Below are 17039 nucleotides of genomic sequence, written 5' to 3'. Positions count from 1 at the left end.
TAAATAATTTTCTCTGTTTTCTCACATGCAGATTTGAAAACCATATTTAAAATTTTACTTTACAAAAAAGAAAAAGTACATAGTTCATGAAATAAAGCCACAGGCCAAATGCAGTGGTGGTTTTTGTTTGTTTTTTTTTTTGTATTTTTTACTGGCTAAGACTAAAATAAAGGCTACGTTTTGCCTCGGGGATTTGTTTACAGGAATCTAGGAATGGCTCTATTGGGAGAGTGCATCTCCCTCATTAAACGGTGAGTTCCTTTAGGAAAGAGATTACATCTTTTAACTCGCTGGCCTAAACTTCTGGAATACTATCCTCAAAGCGTGCTTTGTCAGATGAATGAACTTCCTTGAAAGTTGCCCAGTTAGATGCCGTTTCTGCAGTCAAGAGCACAACTCCCAGAAGGCGATGCTCCTCTGGCGCTCACGGTATAAGGACGAGAAAGTACCAGCACCCATCGTACCAGATCAAGACTACAATTCCCAATACACCCAGTGGCCTCCGGGAACCTTGTCAGGAACCACTTGTTGCCATAGCATCCGGGTCCGCGCCAACCAATCTAAGCGCCCCTCCCGAAGAGAGGCGGGCCATTCGTATCCTCGACCAATCGGAGGCATATTTGTTGTGGCGCGTGACCGGAGGAGGCGGGAGCTCACGACCGGCGGCTTCTCCTTGCTTCTTGGGGTCGTGGCCTTGCTCCTCCTGTGGAAAGCTAGAGTCCGGGCCTGTCCACGCGCTTGTGTGCGCGTGGGGCCTGTGGTGCTTGTGGGTCCGCGCTAGGTGTCTGCGGGCGCAGAAACAGAAACCATGGGCGGGACGGCCAGCACCCGCCGGGTCACTTTCGAGGCGGACGAGAATGAGAACATTACCGTGGTGAAGGGCATCCGGGTGAGTGACAGTGGGCGGGCGGAGGGCCAGTACTCGGACTCGGACCTGGCCTTTCCGGGTTCCGCTCAGCCTGGTTTCCTCCGTCCGGCCCCCCAGTGTTGTCCGGCCTGAAGCTGAGTTCTTTGCAAAGAAGTTTGAAGTTTTTCAAGACGTGGGACATCCATTCAGAGATATTTGCTGGTCGTGGGCCAAGTGCTGAGCACTGTGCTGGGGCGGCTGGCGGATGCCAGGTTGCTTTAGACCCTCCAAGGGCTCACAGTCCAGTGTAGACTGTATTGCTCAGTAGTTGTGGGACTTTATTTGAAACCCCTTCCTCACTGTACCCATCTGTGAAATGGGGCTTGTCTGTCTTCTCCTGGGTTCAGGATCCAAAGCCTGCTTTTGCGCTGCCCACAAGGCCTCTCTCAGGATGAACTGGCCTTTTAAGGAACCCTTTATCTACTCTGTTGTTTAGTACTCTCCCACTGACAGCACCCATTCCCCCGACACACACACACTTTTCGGCCCTGCCTCGGGTGACTTCTCGTTCTCCCTCCTTCACTTTTCTTTCACTTGACATCTTGTCTTTTCCAGGCCCCTTCTCTGTGGCCTGCTGTGCCTGAGTTTTGGACTAGGCCCAGTGGCTTCAAGACTAGGGTCTGCCAGCCTGATAGACCTTGAGATAGGATTGCAAGTTTTTGTACCACTAGGAGTAGTACACTTTGTTCTGTCCAAGACATTGGAGAGAATTTTTAAATGCTCCCTGAATATGCTTGATACATTAACTGAAAACTTGATTTTTCTCTAGGGTGTCAGCATACCAGCACTAGTTTCAGTAACACTCTCTGCTGCACCTGAATTTGGAGCCTCACATTTTTGGAAGTATGATGCCTGATCCTAGTAAATAAAGCAATTTGACCTCAGAAAGTTTTTTTTTTTTTTTTTTTTTTTTTTTTTTTTTTTTTTGCGGTACGCGGACCTCTCACTGTTGTGGCCTCTCCCGTTGCGGAGCACAGGCTCCGGACGCGCAGGCCCAGCGGCCATGGCTCACGGGCCCAGCCGCTCCACGGCATGTGGGATCTTCCTGGACCGGGGCACGAACCTGTGTCCCCTGCATCAGCAGGCAGACTCTCAACCACTGTGCCACCAGGGAAGCCCTAGATGTTTTTAAGCTGATCTTTGTATTTTTCTCAGCTTGAAACAGTCCTTTTGTTTCTCCTGAGGGGAAGTCTCAGTGTCATGAGTGAGCCAGTGTCTTTAGCTCAGTTGATTGAAGCATAGTGCTGATGAAGCCCACACTTCAGGGTTGAATTGCAAATAGGTTAGTTCAGCTTGGCTGAGGAAGACACTCCAGATATGCCCAGTGTTCTAACATTTATGCCATCACTCGTAAGAATAAGAGTGTGCCACATATACACACTACTATATATAAAATAGATAACTAATAAGAACCTGCTTATAGCACAGGGAACTCTACTCATACTCTGTAATGGCCTATATGGGAAAAGAATCTAAAAAAAAAGAGTGGATATATGTTTATGTGTAACTGATTCACTTTGCTGTACAGCAGAAATTAACACAATATTATAAATCAAGTACAATAAAAATTAAAAGAAAATGTGTTCACCTTAACAGTAACACCTAAACACACTACATGTGTTTCTCTCTGGTGGTTTTTGGCTTTACCAAATTTGCCCTCTTTGGACCCCTTTTGTTAGTTTCTCATGAAGAGAATAACTCCTATTTCTTTTATACTTTTCCCTTACTTCTGTGTACACCACTTTTCCAGGCCTCCTGCTTCTATGTTTAGAGCATTTCCTTTTGGACCACTGTGACCATGTCACCTGTGGTTACCTTTTTTCATAACAATAAAGCTTTAATTTAAAAAAAAAAGTGTGCCAACAATGCAGCAGACTCAGTGGCTGATGGAAAACCAATTTTGTGTTCCACTGATAAGGGTAGTAATTTCATCTTCATTTATCTTAATATACAAGGGGTAATATTGAGTAGACAACATAAGGTTTTCAGTAACTAGGCTGCATTTATTAATAGATCACATTTTTCCAGATTTTTCTTGCTGAGATCCTCAGCAGTTAGCAATTAAAGGACTTACAATGTTAAGTTTAAAGTTTCTTCTCACCAGGTGTTATTTTCATGTTGTTTATTGGGTCCTGGTTTTCTCTTTCCCCTTATCCTCAGCAGTCAACAGTTCCCCCTCCCCCCTTCCATAAAATAACCTGTATTCTTACACCTGATTCCAACTTTGAACTCATGGGTTGGATGAAAGGCCACCCTCTTGCCTTGCCCTCCTCTCCCAAGCCTAAAATAAATTTATTGTGATGGAAAGACCAAGCATTTTGATTACTCATACTACATGTGCTTAATAGGACGTTTCTGAGCACCTGCTGTGCCTGCTTAGGAAGTGTGCCTTCCAATCAGTCTTTCACAAGTTTATCTGAAACATCAAAGCTGTGAGTGAACTCTTCCAGAGCAAATGTCAACTTCGATGAATATCATTTTCAAAGTAATATTTATCATGCTTTCCAGGCATAAACTAATCTCTTCAACTGGCCATGAAGTCGCAAGCTGAAATTCACAGGAGCCAGTTATGGTAGCAAGGATACTGAGGTGGAACACAAGCTGTGCTTTGGGAAGTATTAGCAGTTGAGAGCCCCTAAGTTATTTCATGTGGGATTTGGTTGAGGATCCTGGAGAGGGTCCATTAACAGAGGCTACAAATCCAGTCAGTCGTTGGGACTCCTGAGGAACGTTGTTGGAGTAGTTGACTGGTCCCTTTCCACTTAAGGTTCCATGAATCTCTTGCGTATATATTTACCATGATAAGCTTTCTAGGATTTTCATACAGACGGTAGAAGTTCATGTTTTCCACTAATAACAAATGCAAAGAACACAAGTGATAATCTACAGACATAAGCTAAAAATTATACATGTGTATATGATAGTATAGAATAGTTCCCCTTAAGTAAGTATTAGGGAGTAATGTCTTCCAAATAATAGTGGCAGTTTTTGAAGCCTTTGTGTTGAAATGGTAGTGAAAAGAAAATGACCTGTGTTACATGGAAAGAGGACCAAGTGAGAAAAGTGGGTCTGAGTCCTTCAATCAGTTTGATAAGAAACACCTGGAAGAAGTTGAAGACACCCTATCATGGAGGTGAGGGTCTGATTTGTTTCTGTCTCATGTGGTTCCTATCTCAGCCTCTTGGAGAGGGGCAACTTAAAAAGGAGTTCTCTTCCTCCTTTTACTCTGTTCCTTGGAAGTAGAAATACTTTATCATTGTCCATCTCACGCAGTCTCTTGTTTCTGAGAAAATACTAGATTCTGGGTTGTTGAGTGGTGTACTTGTGCTGATTTTAGATAAGACCAACCAAGGTGGTTGGGAAGACTTAGAAGATGACACAACCTTTTCCTCTTCTCTGGGGCACGTGTTGGTATGGGGTGTAGTACAGACTGGAAATTGGCAAGTCCCATTTACTTAAATTTGTCTTCAGGAGCAGTAGAGAATAGGGTGGATAATCAAAGTCAGTGAACTGAATTCAGCTCTGCTGGCAGGCCCTCTTCTTTTCGTTCTCCCTTATATTAGAACAGTGGTTCTTAACTTTTAGTTCACAGACTATTGTAAATCTGTAGGCTACGGACTCTACCCAGAATAATGCAATAAGCAGAAAATTTTGCATACCATTGAGGAATTAATCCATAGACTCCTGAATCCATGGACCGCAGGGCATAATTCTAGCATTAATGTGTGTTTCTTTGCTACAAATAATTTCTGTAAATTGCACTTGGTATTTGCCTTGGTGGAGATTCCAGAGATGTCTGGAAACCAGGTATAGTAGGTATAGATCTTTAAATAGGAAAAAAGATTTTCTGAAAGACGTACCCTGTTTAAGGAAAGATGTTTCCTAAAGAAGTTGCTGCTGATACAGAGGCTGCTTGTCTGGCTCTTGCAGAAGCTTATGTTTTACCTTTGACCCCTTTTGGGGTCAGGTTGCATCACAAAGAAGAGTTGTTCTCCAGCTGCATATTGTGTGTATAACCCAGGCCAGCATCCCTAAATCTTGTCAGCTGCTTCACAAGCGAGTCCCCCCAGTTCACAGAGGAGATCAGGTGAGAGTGCAGGCCTGAACTTATTACTGCAGCTGGGAGGTCAGTTCAGTGAGTATCAGCTTGAGATACAAAGTATAGCCCAGCTATTGCCTTCTGTCAGCATAGTTGTGACTGGACTGGGGAGAGGGTAGATTGCTTGAGTAGGCAGAGATGCAACTGCAGGCTTCCATGGGTGCTCCTTTGGGAGGGCCTGAGGATACATGTGTGAACGATTCTAAGGACAAAAAAGAGAGGTTGACTCTCAAGGCAACTCTGCAACGTGTTTATCAACTTAAAAAATGAGTTGTGTTCCCTTCGATGACATGCTTATCAATTTACTGAGGTATAACTAAAGACCTTATTGGGAAATGTTTTGAATTGATTGACATTAAGTACAAGTTTTGAAGCATCAGATAAGCCAGACAAATAAAAAGTTAACAATGAAATAAGAAATAATTAATGTTTATATTGAAAGAGACTTGTACTTTTACTATGCAAAGAGCGTAGAGAGGGATAAACGGGCACCATATATACTCCGACCAGGACTTAATGCAGCTGCTTCTGGCAATAGCTGTAGGCCTTGTCTTCATACACCACATAGAGAAGGAGCTCATTACAAACTTGGGCGGAGCTGATGAACGTGAACCGAGATGAATGACCTGTTGAAGTCCTAATGGCTGGAGTTGTGTTAGTAATAACTCTGCCAGGCATTTGTGTAGCATGTTGTAGTCTGCAGTGCATCTTGGAATCCTTCCGCTGTAACTCCAGTGGTAGGTGTTATTTTCACTGTTTTCAGATGAGGAAAGTGAGGCCCACTGAGGGTTATATAGCTAGTAGGTGACCAGTGCTTCTTCCTCTATTCTGGGCCAGCTTCTTGTAACATGAAATTATATATGTCAAATTAGCTTTATATATATTAGCTTTAAACACGTAAATTATATTACATATATAACATGTATTATATGATATAATACATAGTATATATCATATGTAATATAAAATACATATTTACATTACAGCATACTATGTTAACATGGTACATTAAATGTATATTATGCAGTATATTACCTTATATATTGAGTAAACTTTATATAAATTATATATCAGTTAAAATAGTTTTAAGATTCTAAAACTTAATAAGGCTCATTTTATTTCTTTAGGAGGAAGTGATACATTTTTACTTTATTGTGTGTGATTAAGGAGTGTATTATTTAATAGTGGAGAAGGCACTGGACTAGAGAATGGGGGTTACTGGTTGCTGTCCTGATGCTGCCAGTAGCTGGATGTTACTCAGGACCTCTTTTTTCTCACTTGTGAATTGAGAGGATTGGAGTCAGTCTTAAGGGGTTTTTCCTAAGATGTAGCTCAGCTTTGTAGATGAGTTGCAGCAACAGTCTCAGTGGCTGTCAGTTGTTAGAAAAGCAAAGTCCCTTGGCACTCTCCTTCCTAACTTCCACTTCTTTTCCAAGAAAGGAGTCATGGTTTTTCCTTAAAAGGTCACAGCTTTTGAGCTGTGGACTTTCCCTTTACTGTCTCACCTCCATTCTGGTTTGGGTCATGAGATGTAAGTAACAGTTCAGGTACAAACTGTTTTGTTCACTGATGTCTCACAAGGGCCTCAATTAGTGCTTGGCCTAGTAAACCTTGTTGAATGACTAATACAGGAGCTCACAGTTTTGCAGAAAGGCAGTTGCTTGTTCTGTCACTGGAGCACTGCACTGGAAATTTGTGCAAGGTACCTGTGGGGCACAAGAAGGGTAGCGTTGGGTAAGCAGAATTGGAATGAAATGGCTTTAGGATGTTTGAACTGAATTTTGAAAGGCAGTTCTCTCCCAAGGGGCCCAGGGAGAAGGCAATGTAGCCATGTATAAAGGCAAAGAGATGGCAACAAGTAGCCAGTGTGGGTGGAGAACAGGGTATGAGGTCTTGGGGGAATAGCTATGGAAGCTGAGGTTGGAGAGTTAGGCCATAACCAAATGAAGAGGAAGTCTTGAACGCCACACAGAAGAATCAGGACTTTCTTGTCAACAGAGGTAGCTATTGAAGGATTTGAAATGGGAATTACCATAATCAGATTTGCATTTTAGGAGGAATATTGATGGTGCCATGAATTAGGGCAGGGGAAATGGGATGCGAGAAGAGATGGTGAATTTGTTAAACTTCCAGGAGTTGAGGAAGTCATGGCTAAGAGAATAAGAGAGAGAAGAGTCAAGAAGTCCTATGTTTTGATTTAGAAGCTGGATGGAGGTGGTGTCATTAATGAGATAAGGAAAGCAAGAGGAAGAAGGGATTTTTGGCAAACGTGAATTCAGCTTGCGACGTGTTGGGTTTGAGGTGCTTGTGGTCTGTCCCAGGGGAGGTGTCCATTAGGCAATTAAGTGTTTAGGTCTGGCTTTCGGGATACAGCTCTTGGGCTGGAGATAATGGTTTAGAATTCATTCATTAATCAACAGCAGTTAAAAAATCAAGGGAGTGAATGAGAGTACCAACAAGATCATGTAGAGTGACAAGAAAATCAAGGCAAGGAACAGAATGTGGGGACCTCTAGCATTCAAGGGGAGGGGAAGCCTGCAGAAGAGAGAACACTCAGCCAGAGTCCTAGGACAAGCAGGAAGGGATGTTGGAAAAGCAGGGGAGGGGTTTTCGGAAGAGGGGAGTGAGCAAAGGGAAGTCATATAAATTAGGTGCTTTATAAGTATAAATAAAGAAGATTTATTTATATAAACATAAATATAGAAGGTTATTTATTTGATCAGTGGTGACTTTTACTGGAACACTTTCTCTGCTGTATTGGGTTACAAGCCAGATAGTGGTGTGTTAAGGAAGTGGAAACTGGAAGAAGGTTCTTAAGGATGTGGGAGGTGGATCACCCCATTACTTGACCTGGAAACCTTCTTGATGATTTCTGCTTCGCCCTCATCTAGTCAGACAATGAATCTGGCAGTGAAGGAGAGAGCTGACTGTGACCTTGACACTCAGACTTCCTGGGTTTGAATCCTGGCTGCATTGCTGACAACTTGTAAGGTCCAGTGCAAATTATTTAATCTGGCTTTGCCTTCAGTTTCCTCACCTATACAATGGAGGTAATAAAAGTATCTCAGGATTGTGAAGGATTAAGTGGGTCAAGTGCTTAGTTTAGTGTAAGTGCCTGGCACATAATAAGCACTCAGTGAAGGTTAGCCATTTTGAATCCTGAATATCTTTTGAATGTGTTCTCCCTGGAACGTGTTTTTTATTTTCTAAAAACAACTTTATTGTGGTGTAATTTACATATAAAATTCACCTGTTTTCTGTGTACAACGCTTTCTAATAAATTTGCAAAATTGTGCAACCATCACCACAGTCCAGTTCTAGAACATTTTCATCATCCCAATAAAGTCTTCATGTCCATTTCTAGTTAATCTCCATTCTTATCCTAGCCTTAGACAACCACTTATCTATTTTCTGTCTGTATAGAGTTACCTTTTCTGGGCATTTCATGTAAATAGAATTATACAATATGTGGCCTTCTGTGTCTGGCTTCCTTTACTTAGTTGTTTTTTGGGTCTATCCATATAGAAGCATCTATCAGAACTTCAGTTCTTTTCATTGATGAATTGTAGTCCATTGTATGGATATATGTTTTGTTTATCCATTCACTGGAATATGGGTATTTGTTTGCTATTATGAGTAATGCTGCTCTGCACATTCCCAGGCAAATCTTTGTGTGGACATATGCTTAATAGCTTCTTAATTGGCCCTTCAGCGTCCTTCAGGGGTCCTCTTCTTTTCTTGTCCCCCTCCAGTCTGTTCTCCACACTGTAGCTAGAGTGATCTTTCTAAAATGCAAGTCTGATTCTGTCATTACCCTGCTTAAAATCCTTCAGTAGTGCCCAGCCGTCCTCAGGATCTAGTTCAACTCCCTAACTTGAAGGATTTACTAAGAGTCTTCAAAATCTAGAATCTTATTTCCCTCTTCACCTTCCCTTTCACTAAGCCCCCTCCTCAGCTTCCTGCTTCAGCCATTCTTTTATTCATTCATATAGCTTCATTTATTTAACCACTCACTCATTTAACCAGGCTTATTGAGGCTCTGGGGATATAATACTAGACAGGACAGCCAAATCCATGCTTTCCTGGAGCTTTCTTTCTAGTGAGAAAGGCAGGCAATAAACAAGAAAGAATCAGATAGTGGTAAGTGCTGTGAAGAAAATAAAAAAGGATGATCTGATAAGTTGCGGGGTGGGGGGTGTTGTGGGCTGATGACTCTCAAATCTCCTAGCCTGAGTGTTCCTCAGAGCCCCTGCCCTGTTGCCAACTGCCTGCTTGATATTTCCCCTTGCTATGCTGATAAGCCCTGCTGCTTAACTACAACTTCATGCAGTACTCTCTTCTTAGAGTACTCTTATCCTACTCCTTCTCTCTCTAAGTACTCTTCATCCTTCTCAGCCCCCGGCTCAACCCCACTCCCACAGCCTGTCTAGATGCCCTGCCCATCTGCCCATTGTGCTGTCAGCCCTTCCATTACAGGCCAACTGCATTAAGTAACATCCTTTGTATTATATTTAAATGCATGATGATTGTCTGTTTCTTCTTGACTTTAAGCACCTTGATGACTTCAGCCACCCATAGTTGGCTGGCACACAGTTGGTGCATAATGAAATCTGTTGAAAGAGGGATTGTTTGTGGTTAGCCTTGAACGGGAGGGAGGGAGGGAGGGAGGGACACCATTTCATTTGGGGGCTGGAGGGAAAGACGGAGCTAAGGCCTGCTGCAAGCTTAATTTGTAGGACAGGGGAGGAAAGTCGAAGGAGTTCTGATGGCTTACATTTTCTCAGAGATTACAATTTAGTGCACAGTATAAAATGAGGAAAAGAGTCATTTATAATGAGCAATTAGCAGTGCATTAGAAGAAATGAAGTAGTGCTGTGGGGTGCATCTTGAAATCTTAAAATTGTTCTTACTTGCTTTTAGTGTTATAGCTATTAGATTTAGTCTAATTTCTTCAGGGCATTTGTTATACATACTGATATGGATGGCTGAATTACTTGGATGCTACTGTACTGTTTTCTTTCTTGTTCTTTTATAATTGATTTTATTTTGACGTTGCTTTTTCAGCTTTCGGAAAATGTGATTGATCGTATGAAGGAAACCTCTCCATCTGGTCCGAAGTCTCAGAGGTATTCTGGTGCTTACGGTGCCTCAGGTATTTCAGAATTTTAATTTCTGAGTTCTTAGCAGAAAAATTATAAGTGGTAAAGTTCACTCAATAGTCAAGTTCTTCTGCACTTCTGTCATTTGTTTTTTGGATGTTCGACTTTTTTTGGGGGAATAGTCTTCCTTTGGTATCCATGGGTATTGGTTCCAGGACCCTCTTGGATACCAAAATCCATGGATGTGCAAGTCCTTTATGTAAAATGGGTAGTACTTGCTTATAACCTATGCACATCCTCCCATATACTTTAAATCATCTCTAGATTATTTATGATACCTAATAACACTGTAAATGCCAAGTAAATAATTGCCTGCATGACAAATTCAAGTTTTGCTTTTTGGGATTTTCTGGAATTTTTTTTTTTTCCTGAATATTTTCAACCTGTGGTTGGTGGAATCTGTGGATGCGAAACCTGCAGATATGGAAGGCCGACTGTATTGGTTAGTACCAGGGTTTCTTTTAAAATTCTTTGAACTAAAAGTGGAATGAATCTACTTTCAAACAGTCTTTGGGAATGTTTTTTCTCTTCCAGCTCCTAAATCCTCTGTTAGGCTTTGGAAGGTTATTTCATATCTTTTTGTGTAAAATGAATTACTTATAGGGGTATGAGAGGTTTGGGAGTAAATATTTATTAAAAAAAATTGAACTTAGAAAATACTGATTTATTGTTTCCAGATGAAAATCTCTGATGATTTTACTGTCTTAATAGATTTCTTTAAGTTTATTAAGTTTATTCCTTCATAGTCTTAATTATTGAGGAAAATATGATGTTAAATGAAATCCATAGAGAATTATTGTCTCCTTTTATCTCTCTTATCCTGTAGGATAAGAGACTGTTTCTCTTTCCTTTTCTCTCTCTTACCCTGTCCATTTATTCATCCAACTAATATTTATTGAGCACCTGCTATGTGTCTGGCACTGTTCTTATTGCTGCTAAATTTGATGGATGGACATGCTGTCGTTTGGTGAAATGGCAATGAGAAAATAGTTGAGATGATTAAACTTGGACTAAACGAGAATTTTCATTATTTATTAGAAAGGGGTATTGTGTGGTAAATCTGGCTACAGACTGAAATACCTTGAGAAAGATGAGATGTTGCCCAAATGCCATTCACTTGGGGGCATTTGTGACCCTCTTACTAATCATTAAGTCAGTAACCATGAGTTGAACTTCTGATGTATGTAGAGCAGAAGGTGCCAAGATGAATAAGAAATAGTTCTTGTCCTTTGCAAACTTTTTGTTTAGCATTAAGAAGTGTTCATCGTTCATTAAGGTTAGATAGAAAGTGACCACCCCCTCTGCTGGAAACCCTATTTTTGGCTTCTGAGCCACACTCTTGGTTTTCCTTCTACCTTACTTGCATCCTCAGTCTAGTCTTCTTTGCTGATTTCCACTAATGTCATCAAATTGTATGCCTTTTGAATCATTGTGTAGATGCCCAAAATTGTATCTCTAGCCCTGACCTCTCCTTGAAACTTGACTCCGACAATTGTCTACTTCACATCTCCACTTAAAATTCTTCAACTTAGCAGATCCAAGACAAAGCTTTTTATTCTTCTTCAGAGTTGCTTCTCCTCTTTATCTTTCCCGGTAAATGGCACTGGGATTCATCCTTGTTTCCTCTTTCTTTCTTAATTTTTTTAAAAAATTATTTGATTTTATTTTTTTATAATCGGGATTACAGATCTTTTAAAAATTTTATTTATTTTTTATTTTTGGCTGCGTTGGGTCTTCGTTGCTGCGTGTGGGCTTTCTCTAGTTGCGGCGAGAGGGGGCTACTCTTCATTGTGGTGCATGGACTTCTCATTGTGGTGGCTTCTCTTGTCGCGGAGCAGGGACTCTAGGCATGCGCTTCAGTAGTTGTGGCATGTCGGCTCAGTAGTTGTGGCTTACAGGCTCTAGAGCACAGGCTCAGTAGTTGTGGCACGTGGGCTTAGTTGCTCGCGGCACGTGGGATCTTCCCAGGCCAGGCCTCGAACCCGTGTCCCCTGCATTGGCAGGTGGATTCTTAACCACTGCACCACCAGGAAAGTCCCTTTCTTAATTCTCATATTAGACCATTAGCTAGTCTTGTCAGCTCCATCTCCAAAATATGTTTGGATATGTTCTTTGCTTGTCTATCTTTACTGCTGCAGCTCCAGTCGAGGTAACCACCATCTCTTACCTTGTCTTTTGCTGAAGCCTCTTAACTGGCTCCCTACTTGCATTCTTGTCCTCCCTCTATGCTCTGCCAAGCACAGAGAGGCCTCAGCAATCTTTAAAAAAATACATCAGCTCGTATCATATCCTAGTGGTAGATCTCCATGGTACTGAGAATATAATTTGAATTGCTTTTCTTGGCTTCTGAGGTACACCATGACTTGTCCCTTTTTGCTTTTCCAACATTATCTTTTGACATATGGATATTTTAAAAATTGGAATTTGATCTAAAATATGCTTTGTTCTAGGTAGATTTCTTCTTTTCCTTTTTTTTTAAAAAATTATTTATTGTGTTCTTGCTGCGTCGGGTCTTAGTTGCAGCATGTGGGCTCTTCATTGAGGCATGCGGGATCTTTCGTTGTGGTGCACGGGCTTCTCTCTAGTTGTGGCACGCTGGCTCCAGAGTGTGTGGGCTCTGTAGTTTGTGGCATGCAGCCTCTCTAGTTGAGGCATGCAGGCTCAGTAGTTGTGGCTTGTGGGCTTAGTTCCCCCACGACATGTGGGATCTTAATGGGTTCGACCAGGGATTGAACCTGCATCCCCTGCGTTGGAAGGCAGATTCCTTACCACTGGACCACCAGGGAAGTCCCTAGGTAGATTTCTTTTCTACCTACTATGTTAAGGAGATAGGATGGTGATGGTTAACTAATGATGGAATAGTAATAAATAACATTTAAGTAATGTTTATTACGTGCCAGGTACTCTGTTAAATCCTTTATGTCTAGTTTGTGTAATCTGTATAATCCTGTGAAGAAGGTACTGTATTAAGCCATTTTACATGGAAGAAAATTGAGACTTGAAGTGATTAATTATCTTGCCCAAAGTCACACAGCTGGTGAGCAGTGGATGTGATACTTGAATTCAAGTCTGTTTGACTCCAGAGCAAATGCAGTAAACCACTCTGTTTTATTATCATTTGAATGACATCTTGCTTCATTTGTAGAAAGGATGTGACAGAAACTAGTTGTAGGGAAAGAGCTGCTTTTTAGTGATGTTCTGCTTGAGTTTAGGAAAGCACCTTTCTGTAAGTGATTGTTGGTTCTTCTAGCTTTCTCCCATATTTGCTCTTATACAACAGTGAGTTGAAGGAGAGGAGGTGTTTTTCTTCTTGGGTTGATTTCTTAAAAGGATACTTTGAAAGAGTGAGTGTGGGTGGGGAGGCTTTCTATAAATGCTCATGGTGTGGCCTGCAGAGTGTGACACTGACGTTGAGATAAGTTCTGCCTATGCTGAGGGATCCATCCCTTCCCATTTCTCGATTTGACGTGACTGATGAACTCTTTGGTCCATGACCAGCCTGGGCACTGAAGACTCTTTGAATGCCACCTTGTGTTTTCTTGGTCAGGCTAGAAGTACACTCTCTAAATGGTAGCCATTAGTCACATGTGGCTATTAATATTTAAATTAAAATTAATTAAAATGAAATAGAATAAAAATTTTGTCTCTTGTGTCACACTAGTCACCCTTCAGTGCTCAGTAACCACCTGTGGCTAGTGGCTGCCATATTGGACAGTGCAGTATAGGACATTTTCATCATTGCAGAAAGTTCTCTTGCACAGCTTTAGTCTAGATTTTATCAATGCTTGGCCTTGTGAGCTTCATCAGGTGACTGAGGTTGTGGAGCTAGACAGCTCTGTGTGTTTGTGAATCTAGCTTCCTGCCTTTTCCACATCCCAGCTCCTCCAGGATTGTGGGTAAATGGATGCCAGGAAATAGTTCCCTGAGGACTACTGTCTTCACCTCAGTCTTCAGCACAGCTTCCTAACCTGTGTGTTATGAGTGTATTGGAGGAATTGATTTCTTAGATTCAGGGTAGCTGGTGAACACATGTGTACCCTCATATGCCATACAAATACTTGCTTTTTCTGTCTGCACTTTGATGTGAAAAAAGCTCAACAAGGCTAATAGCTCAGGCTCTTTGAGAATATTTCCATTACCCATTCCAGCCCAACCTAAGAAAAGAACTAATATTTGACATACTATTTTGAAGTGATCTTGCCTTTAGGTTCAGAATGCAGTTAGACAATGATTGCGCAAATTAACAGATTTATTCTTCTTAAAATTTAAAGAATATGTTTCTAAAAGTACACAGCCTCAAAGTTAATGTTCTCTTCTGCGTTTGGGGTTTTAGTAGTATCCAATAATAGATTTCTTTTTTTTTTTTTTTTTTTTCCGGTACGCGGGCCTCTCACTGTTGTGGCCTCTCTCGTTGTGGAGCACCGGCTCCGGACGTGCAGGCTCATTGGCCATGGCTCATGGGCCCAGCTGCTCCGCGGCACCGGGGCATGAACCCGTGTCCCCTGCATCGGCAGGCGGACTCTCAACCACTGCGCCACCAGGGAAGCCCCAATAATAGATTTCTTAAGATTTATAATTTAGATGTGTTATGAAATAATTTTTCAAGTCTACAAAAATAATATGGATAAAAATGTCACCAGCCTTTTCTACATTTTTCAGTGTCAGGTAAATGATATATTAAATGTGAGTTGAATTTTTAATATTTGTTAAAATGCTCTCTTCCTTGCAGGACTCTAATTCATACCAGCCCCCTAGGCTATTCATATGTGTGAATACAGGGCAGAGTTGATGGACTGAGAGCACTAGTATTTCTGTGTATAAGAACTAAGTTTTGTCATATATATAGTTTCGAGAACATAATTTATGCTGTAAGAAAGTGATTTCCTTTAAAGACTTTACTGAAACTATTTTTTGCCCAACCTTGAACCAGATCAGTGACTCACTGCAGGAAGTATTTGCATGTAAAGCTGTTTAGGCAAAATAATATACTGTGTGACACAGAGCATATTGTAATGCCACTTTAATAAATGAATGCGCTCTAAAGAACTTAATTGTATCCTTGCTGCCTCAAATTCTTTGATGTGTTATGTGCTATCTCAACTACATTGGTTTGCTTTTTTTAAAAAATATATTTTTATTTTTACAAGAGATAAATAAACTGACACCAAGCATTGTAAATGGATGACCACACAAAAACAACAATGATTGCAATTACCAAACATGAAACACACTCATACTGTGTCATAATATTGACGTTCAGTCCAGGAATCCTCCACTGTAACAGCTCCTTTACTTTGCAGTGAAAATTGATTTGTATATTTTTTGCCTCTGAGTCCTTGTGGGATTTTCTTTTTTTATTCAAACAGAAAGTCACAAAAATTATAATCATCCTCATCAGTTCACTCAGTCCCATGTAATTAATTTTTTTTTTCATCTTGATCTTTTGTTAGCACTTTTATGAATTCATCAGTTTTCCATTAGAGTTCTGAAAATGCTTATTTATTCAGTTCAGCAGTATAGTCAGTTACCAGAAACCTGTACTTGTCAGAGTCTTTTCCATGAATTCCTTGAAGATGAAACCCTTTTATAGGAACATTTTTGCGAAAGCATCAGAGTGCACCCAGAACTGTCTGTAAATGACAAAAGACTTAAAAATGACCACAGTTAAAGATTTGATGAAAGTTCATAATAATGCAATTGACAAGGAAATTTAGTTATTTCTGAGATATACATTTTAAAGAAATAACTAGAATTATGATTTATAATATTATACCAGAACTTATAAGATTTTTAGAAATTTCATGTAATGTCTGAAACATTTATATTAACATATTTCCATATAAATAACCCAAAGAAAGTTTAGTATTAGTTGTTTTTCTTATTTGTTTGTTTTTTTTATACTGCAGGTTCTTATTAGTCATCAGTTTTATACACATCAGTGTATACATGTCCATCCCAATCGCCCAATTCATCACACCACCACCCCCATCTCCCCACAGCTTTCCCCCCTTGGTGTCCATACGTTTGTTCTCTACACCCGTGTTTCAATTTCTGCCCTGCAAACTGATTCATCTGTACCATTTTTCTAGATTCCACATATATGCGCTAATATACGATATTTGTTTTTCTCTTTGACTTACTTCACTCTGTATGACAGTCTCTAGATCCATCCACGTCTCAACAAATGACCCAACTTTGTTCCTTTTTATGGCTGAGTAATATTCCATTGTGTATATGTACCACATCTTCTTTATCCATTTGTCTGTCGATGGGCATTTAGGTTGCTTCCATGACCTGGCTATTGTAAATAGTGCTGCAGTGAACATTGGGGTGCATGTGTCTTTTTGAATTGTGGTTTTCTCTGGGTATATGCCCAGTAGTGGGATTGCTGGATCATGTGGTAGTTCTATTTTTAGTTTTTTAAGGAACCTCTGTCCTGTTCTCCATAGTGGCTGTAACAATTTACATTCCCACCAACAGTGCAGGAGGGTTGCCTTTTCTCCACACCCTCTCCAGCATTTGTTGTTTGTAGATTTTCTGATGATGCCCATTCTGACTGGTGTGAGGTGATACCTCATTGTAGTTTTGATTTGCATTTCTCTAAAAATTAGTGATATTGAGCAGCTTTTCATATGCTTCTTGGCCATCTGTATGTTTTCTTTGGAGAAATGTCTATTTAGGTCTTCTGCCCATTTTTGGATTAGGGTGTTTGTTTTTTTAATATTGAGCTGCATGAGCTGTTTATATATTTTGGAGATTAATCCTTTTTCCGTTGATTCATTTGCAAATATTTTCTCCCATTCTGAGGGTTGTCTTTTGGTCTTGTTTATGGTTTCCTTTGCTGTGCAGAAGCTTTGAAGTTGCATTAGGTCCC

General features: G+C 40.7%; 1 protein-coding gene across 2 annotated transcripts in view; it reads left to right on the top strand.

Annotated features, from left to right (window-relative positions):
* Window positions 1–653: 653 nt before the first annotated feature.
* The window catches only part of CHCHD3 (coiled-coil-helix-coiled-coil-helix domain containing 3), a 287919-nt gene continuing 271533 nt past the window's right edge, over window positions 654–17039 (top strand). Inside the window, exons 1-2 of one of the 2 annotated variants that reach the window (XM_060020914.1) lie at window positions 654–889; window positions 10071–10158. In XM_060020914.1, the coding sequence (XP_059876897.1) occupies window positions 809–889; window positions 10071–10158 (169 nt within the window). In that variant the 5' untranslated portion in view covers window positions 654–808. The remainder of the gene's footprint in view (window positions 890–10070; window positions 10159–17039) is intronic. The other variant, XM_060020915.1, reaches the window with a different exon arrangement.

This window comes from Delphinus delphis, chromosome 9 (genome assembly GCF_949987515.2).
Source record: "Delphinus delphis chromosome 9, mDelDel1.2, whole genome shotgun sequence".
Lineage (NCBI taxonomy): Eukaryota > Metazoa > Chordata > Mammalia > Artiodactyla > Delphinidae > Delphinus > Delphinus delphis.
Note: the sequence above shows the minus strand (reverse complement) of the source record. Positions and strands in the feature narration are given on the sequence as shown.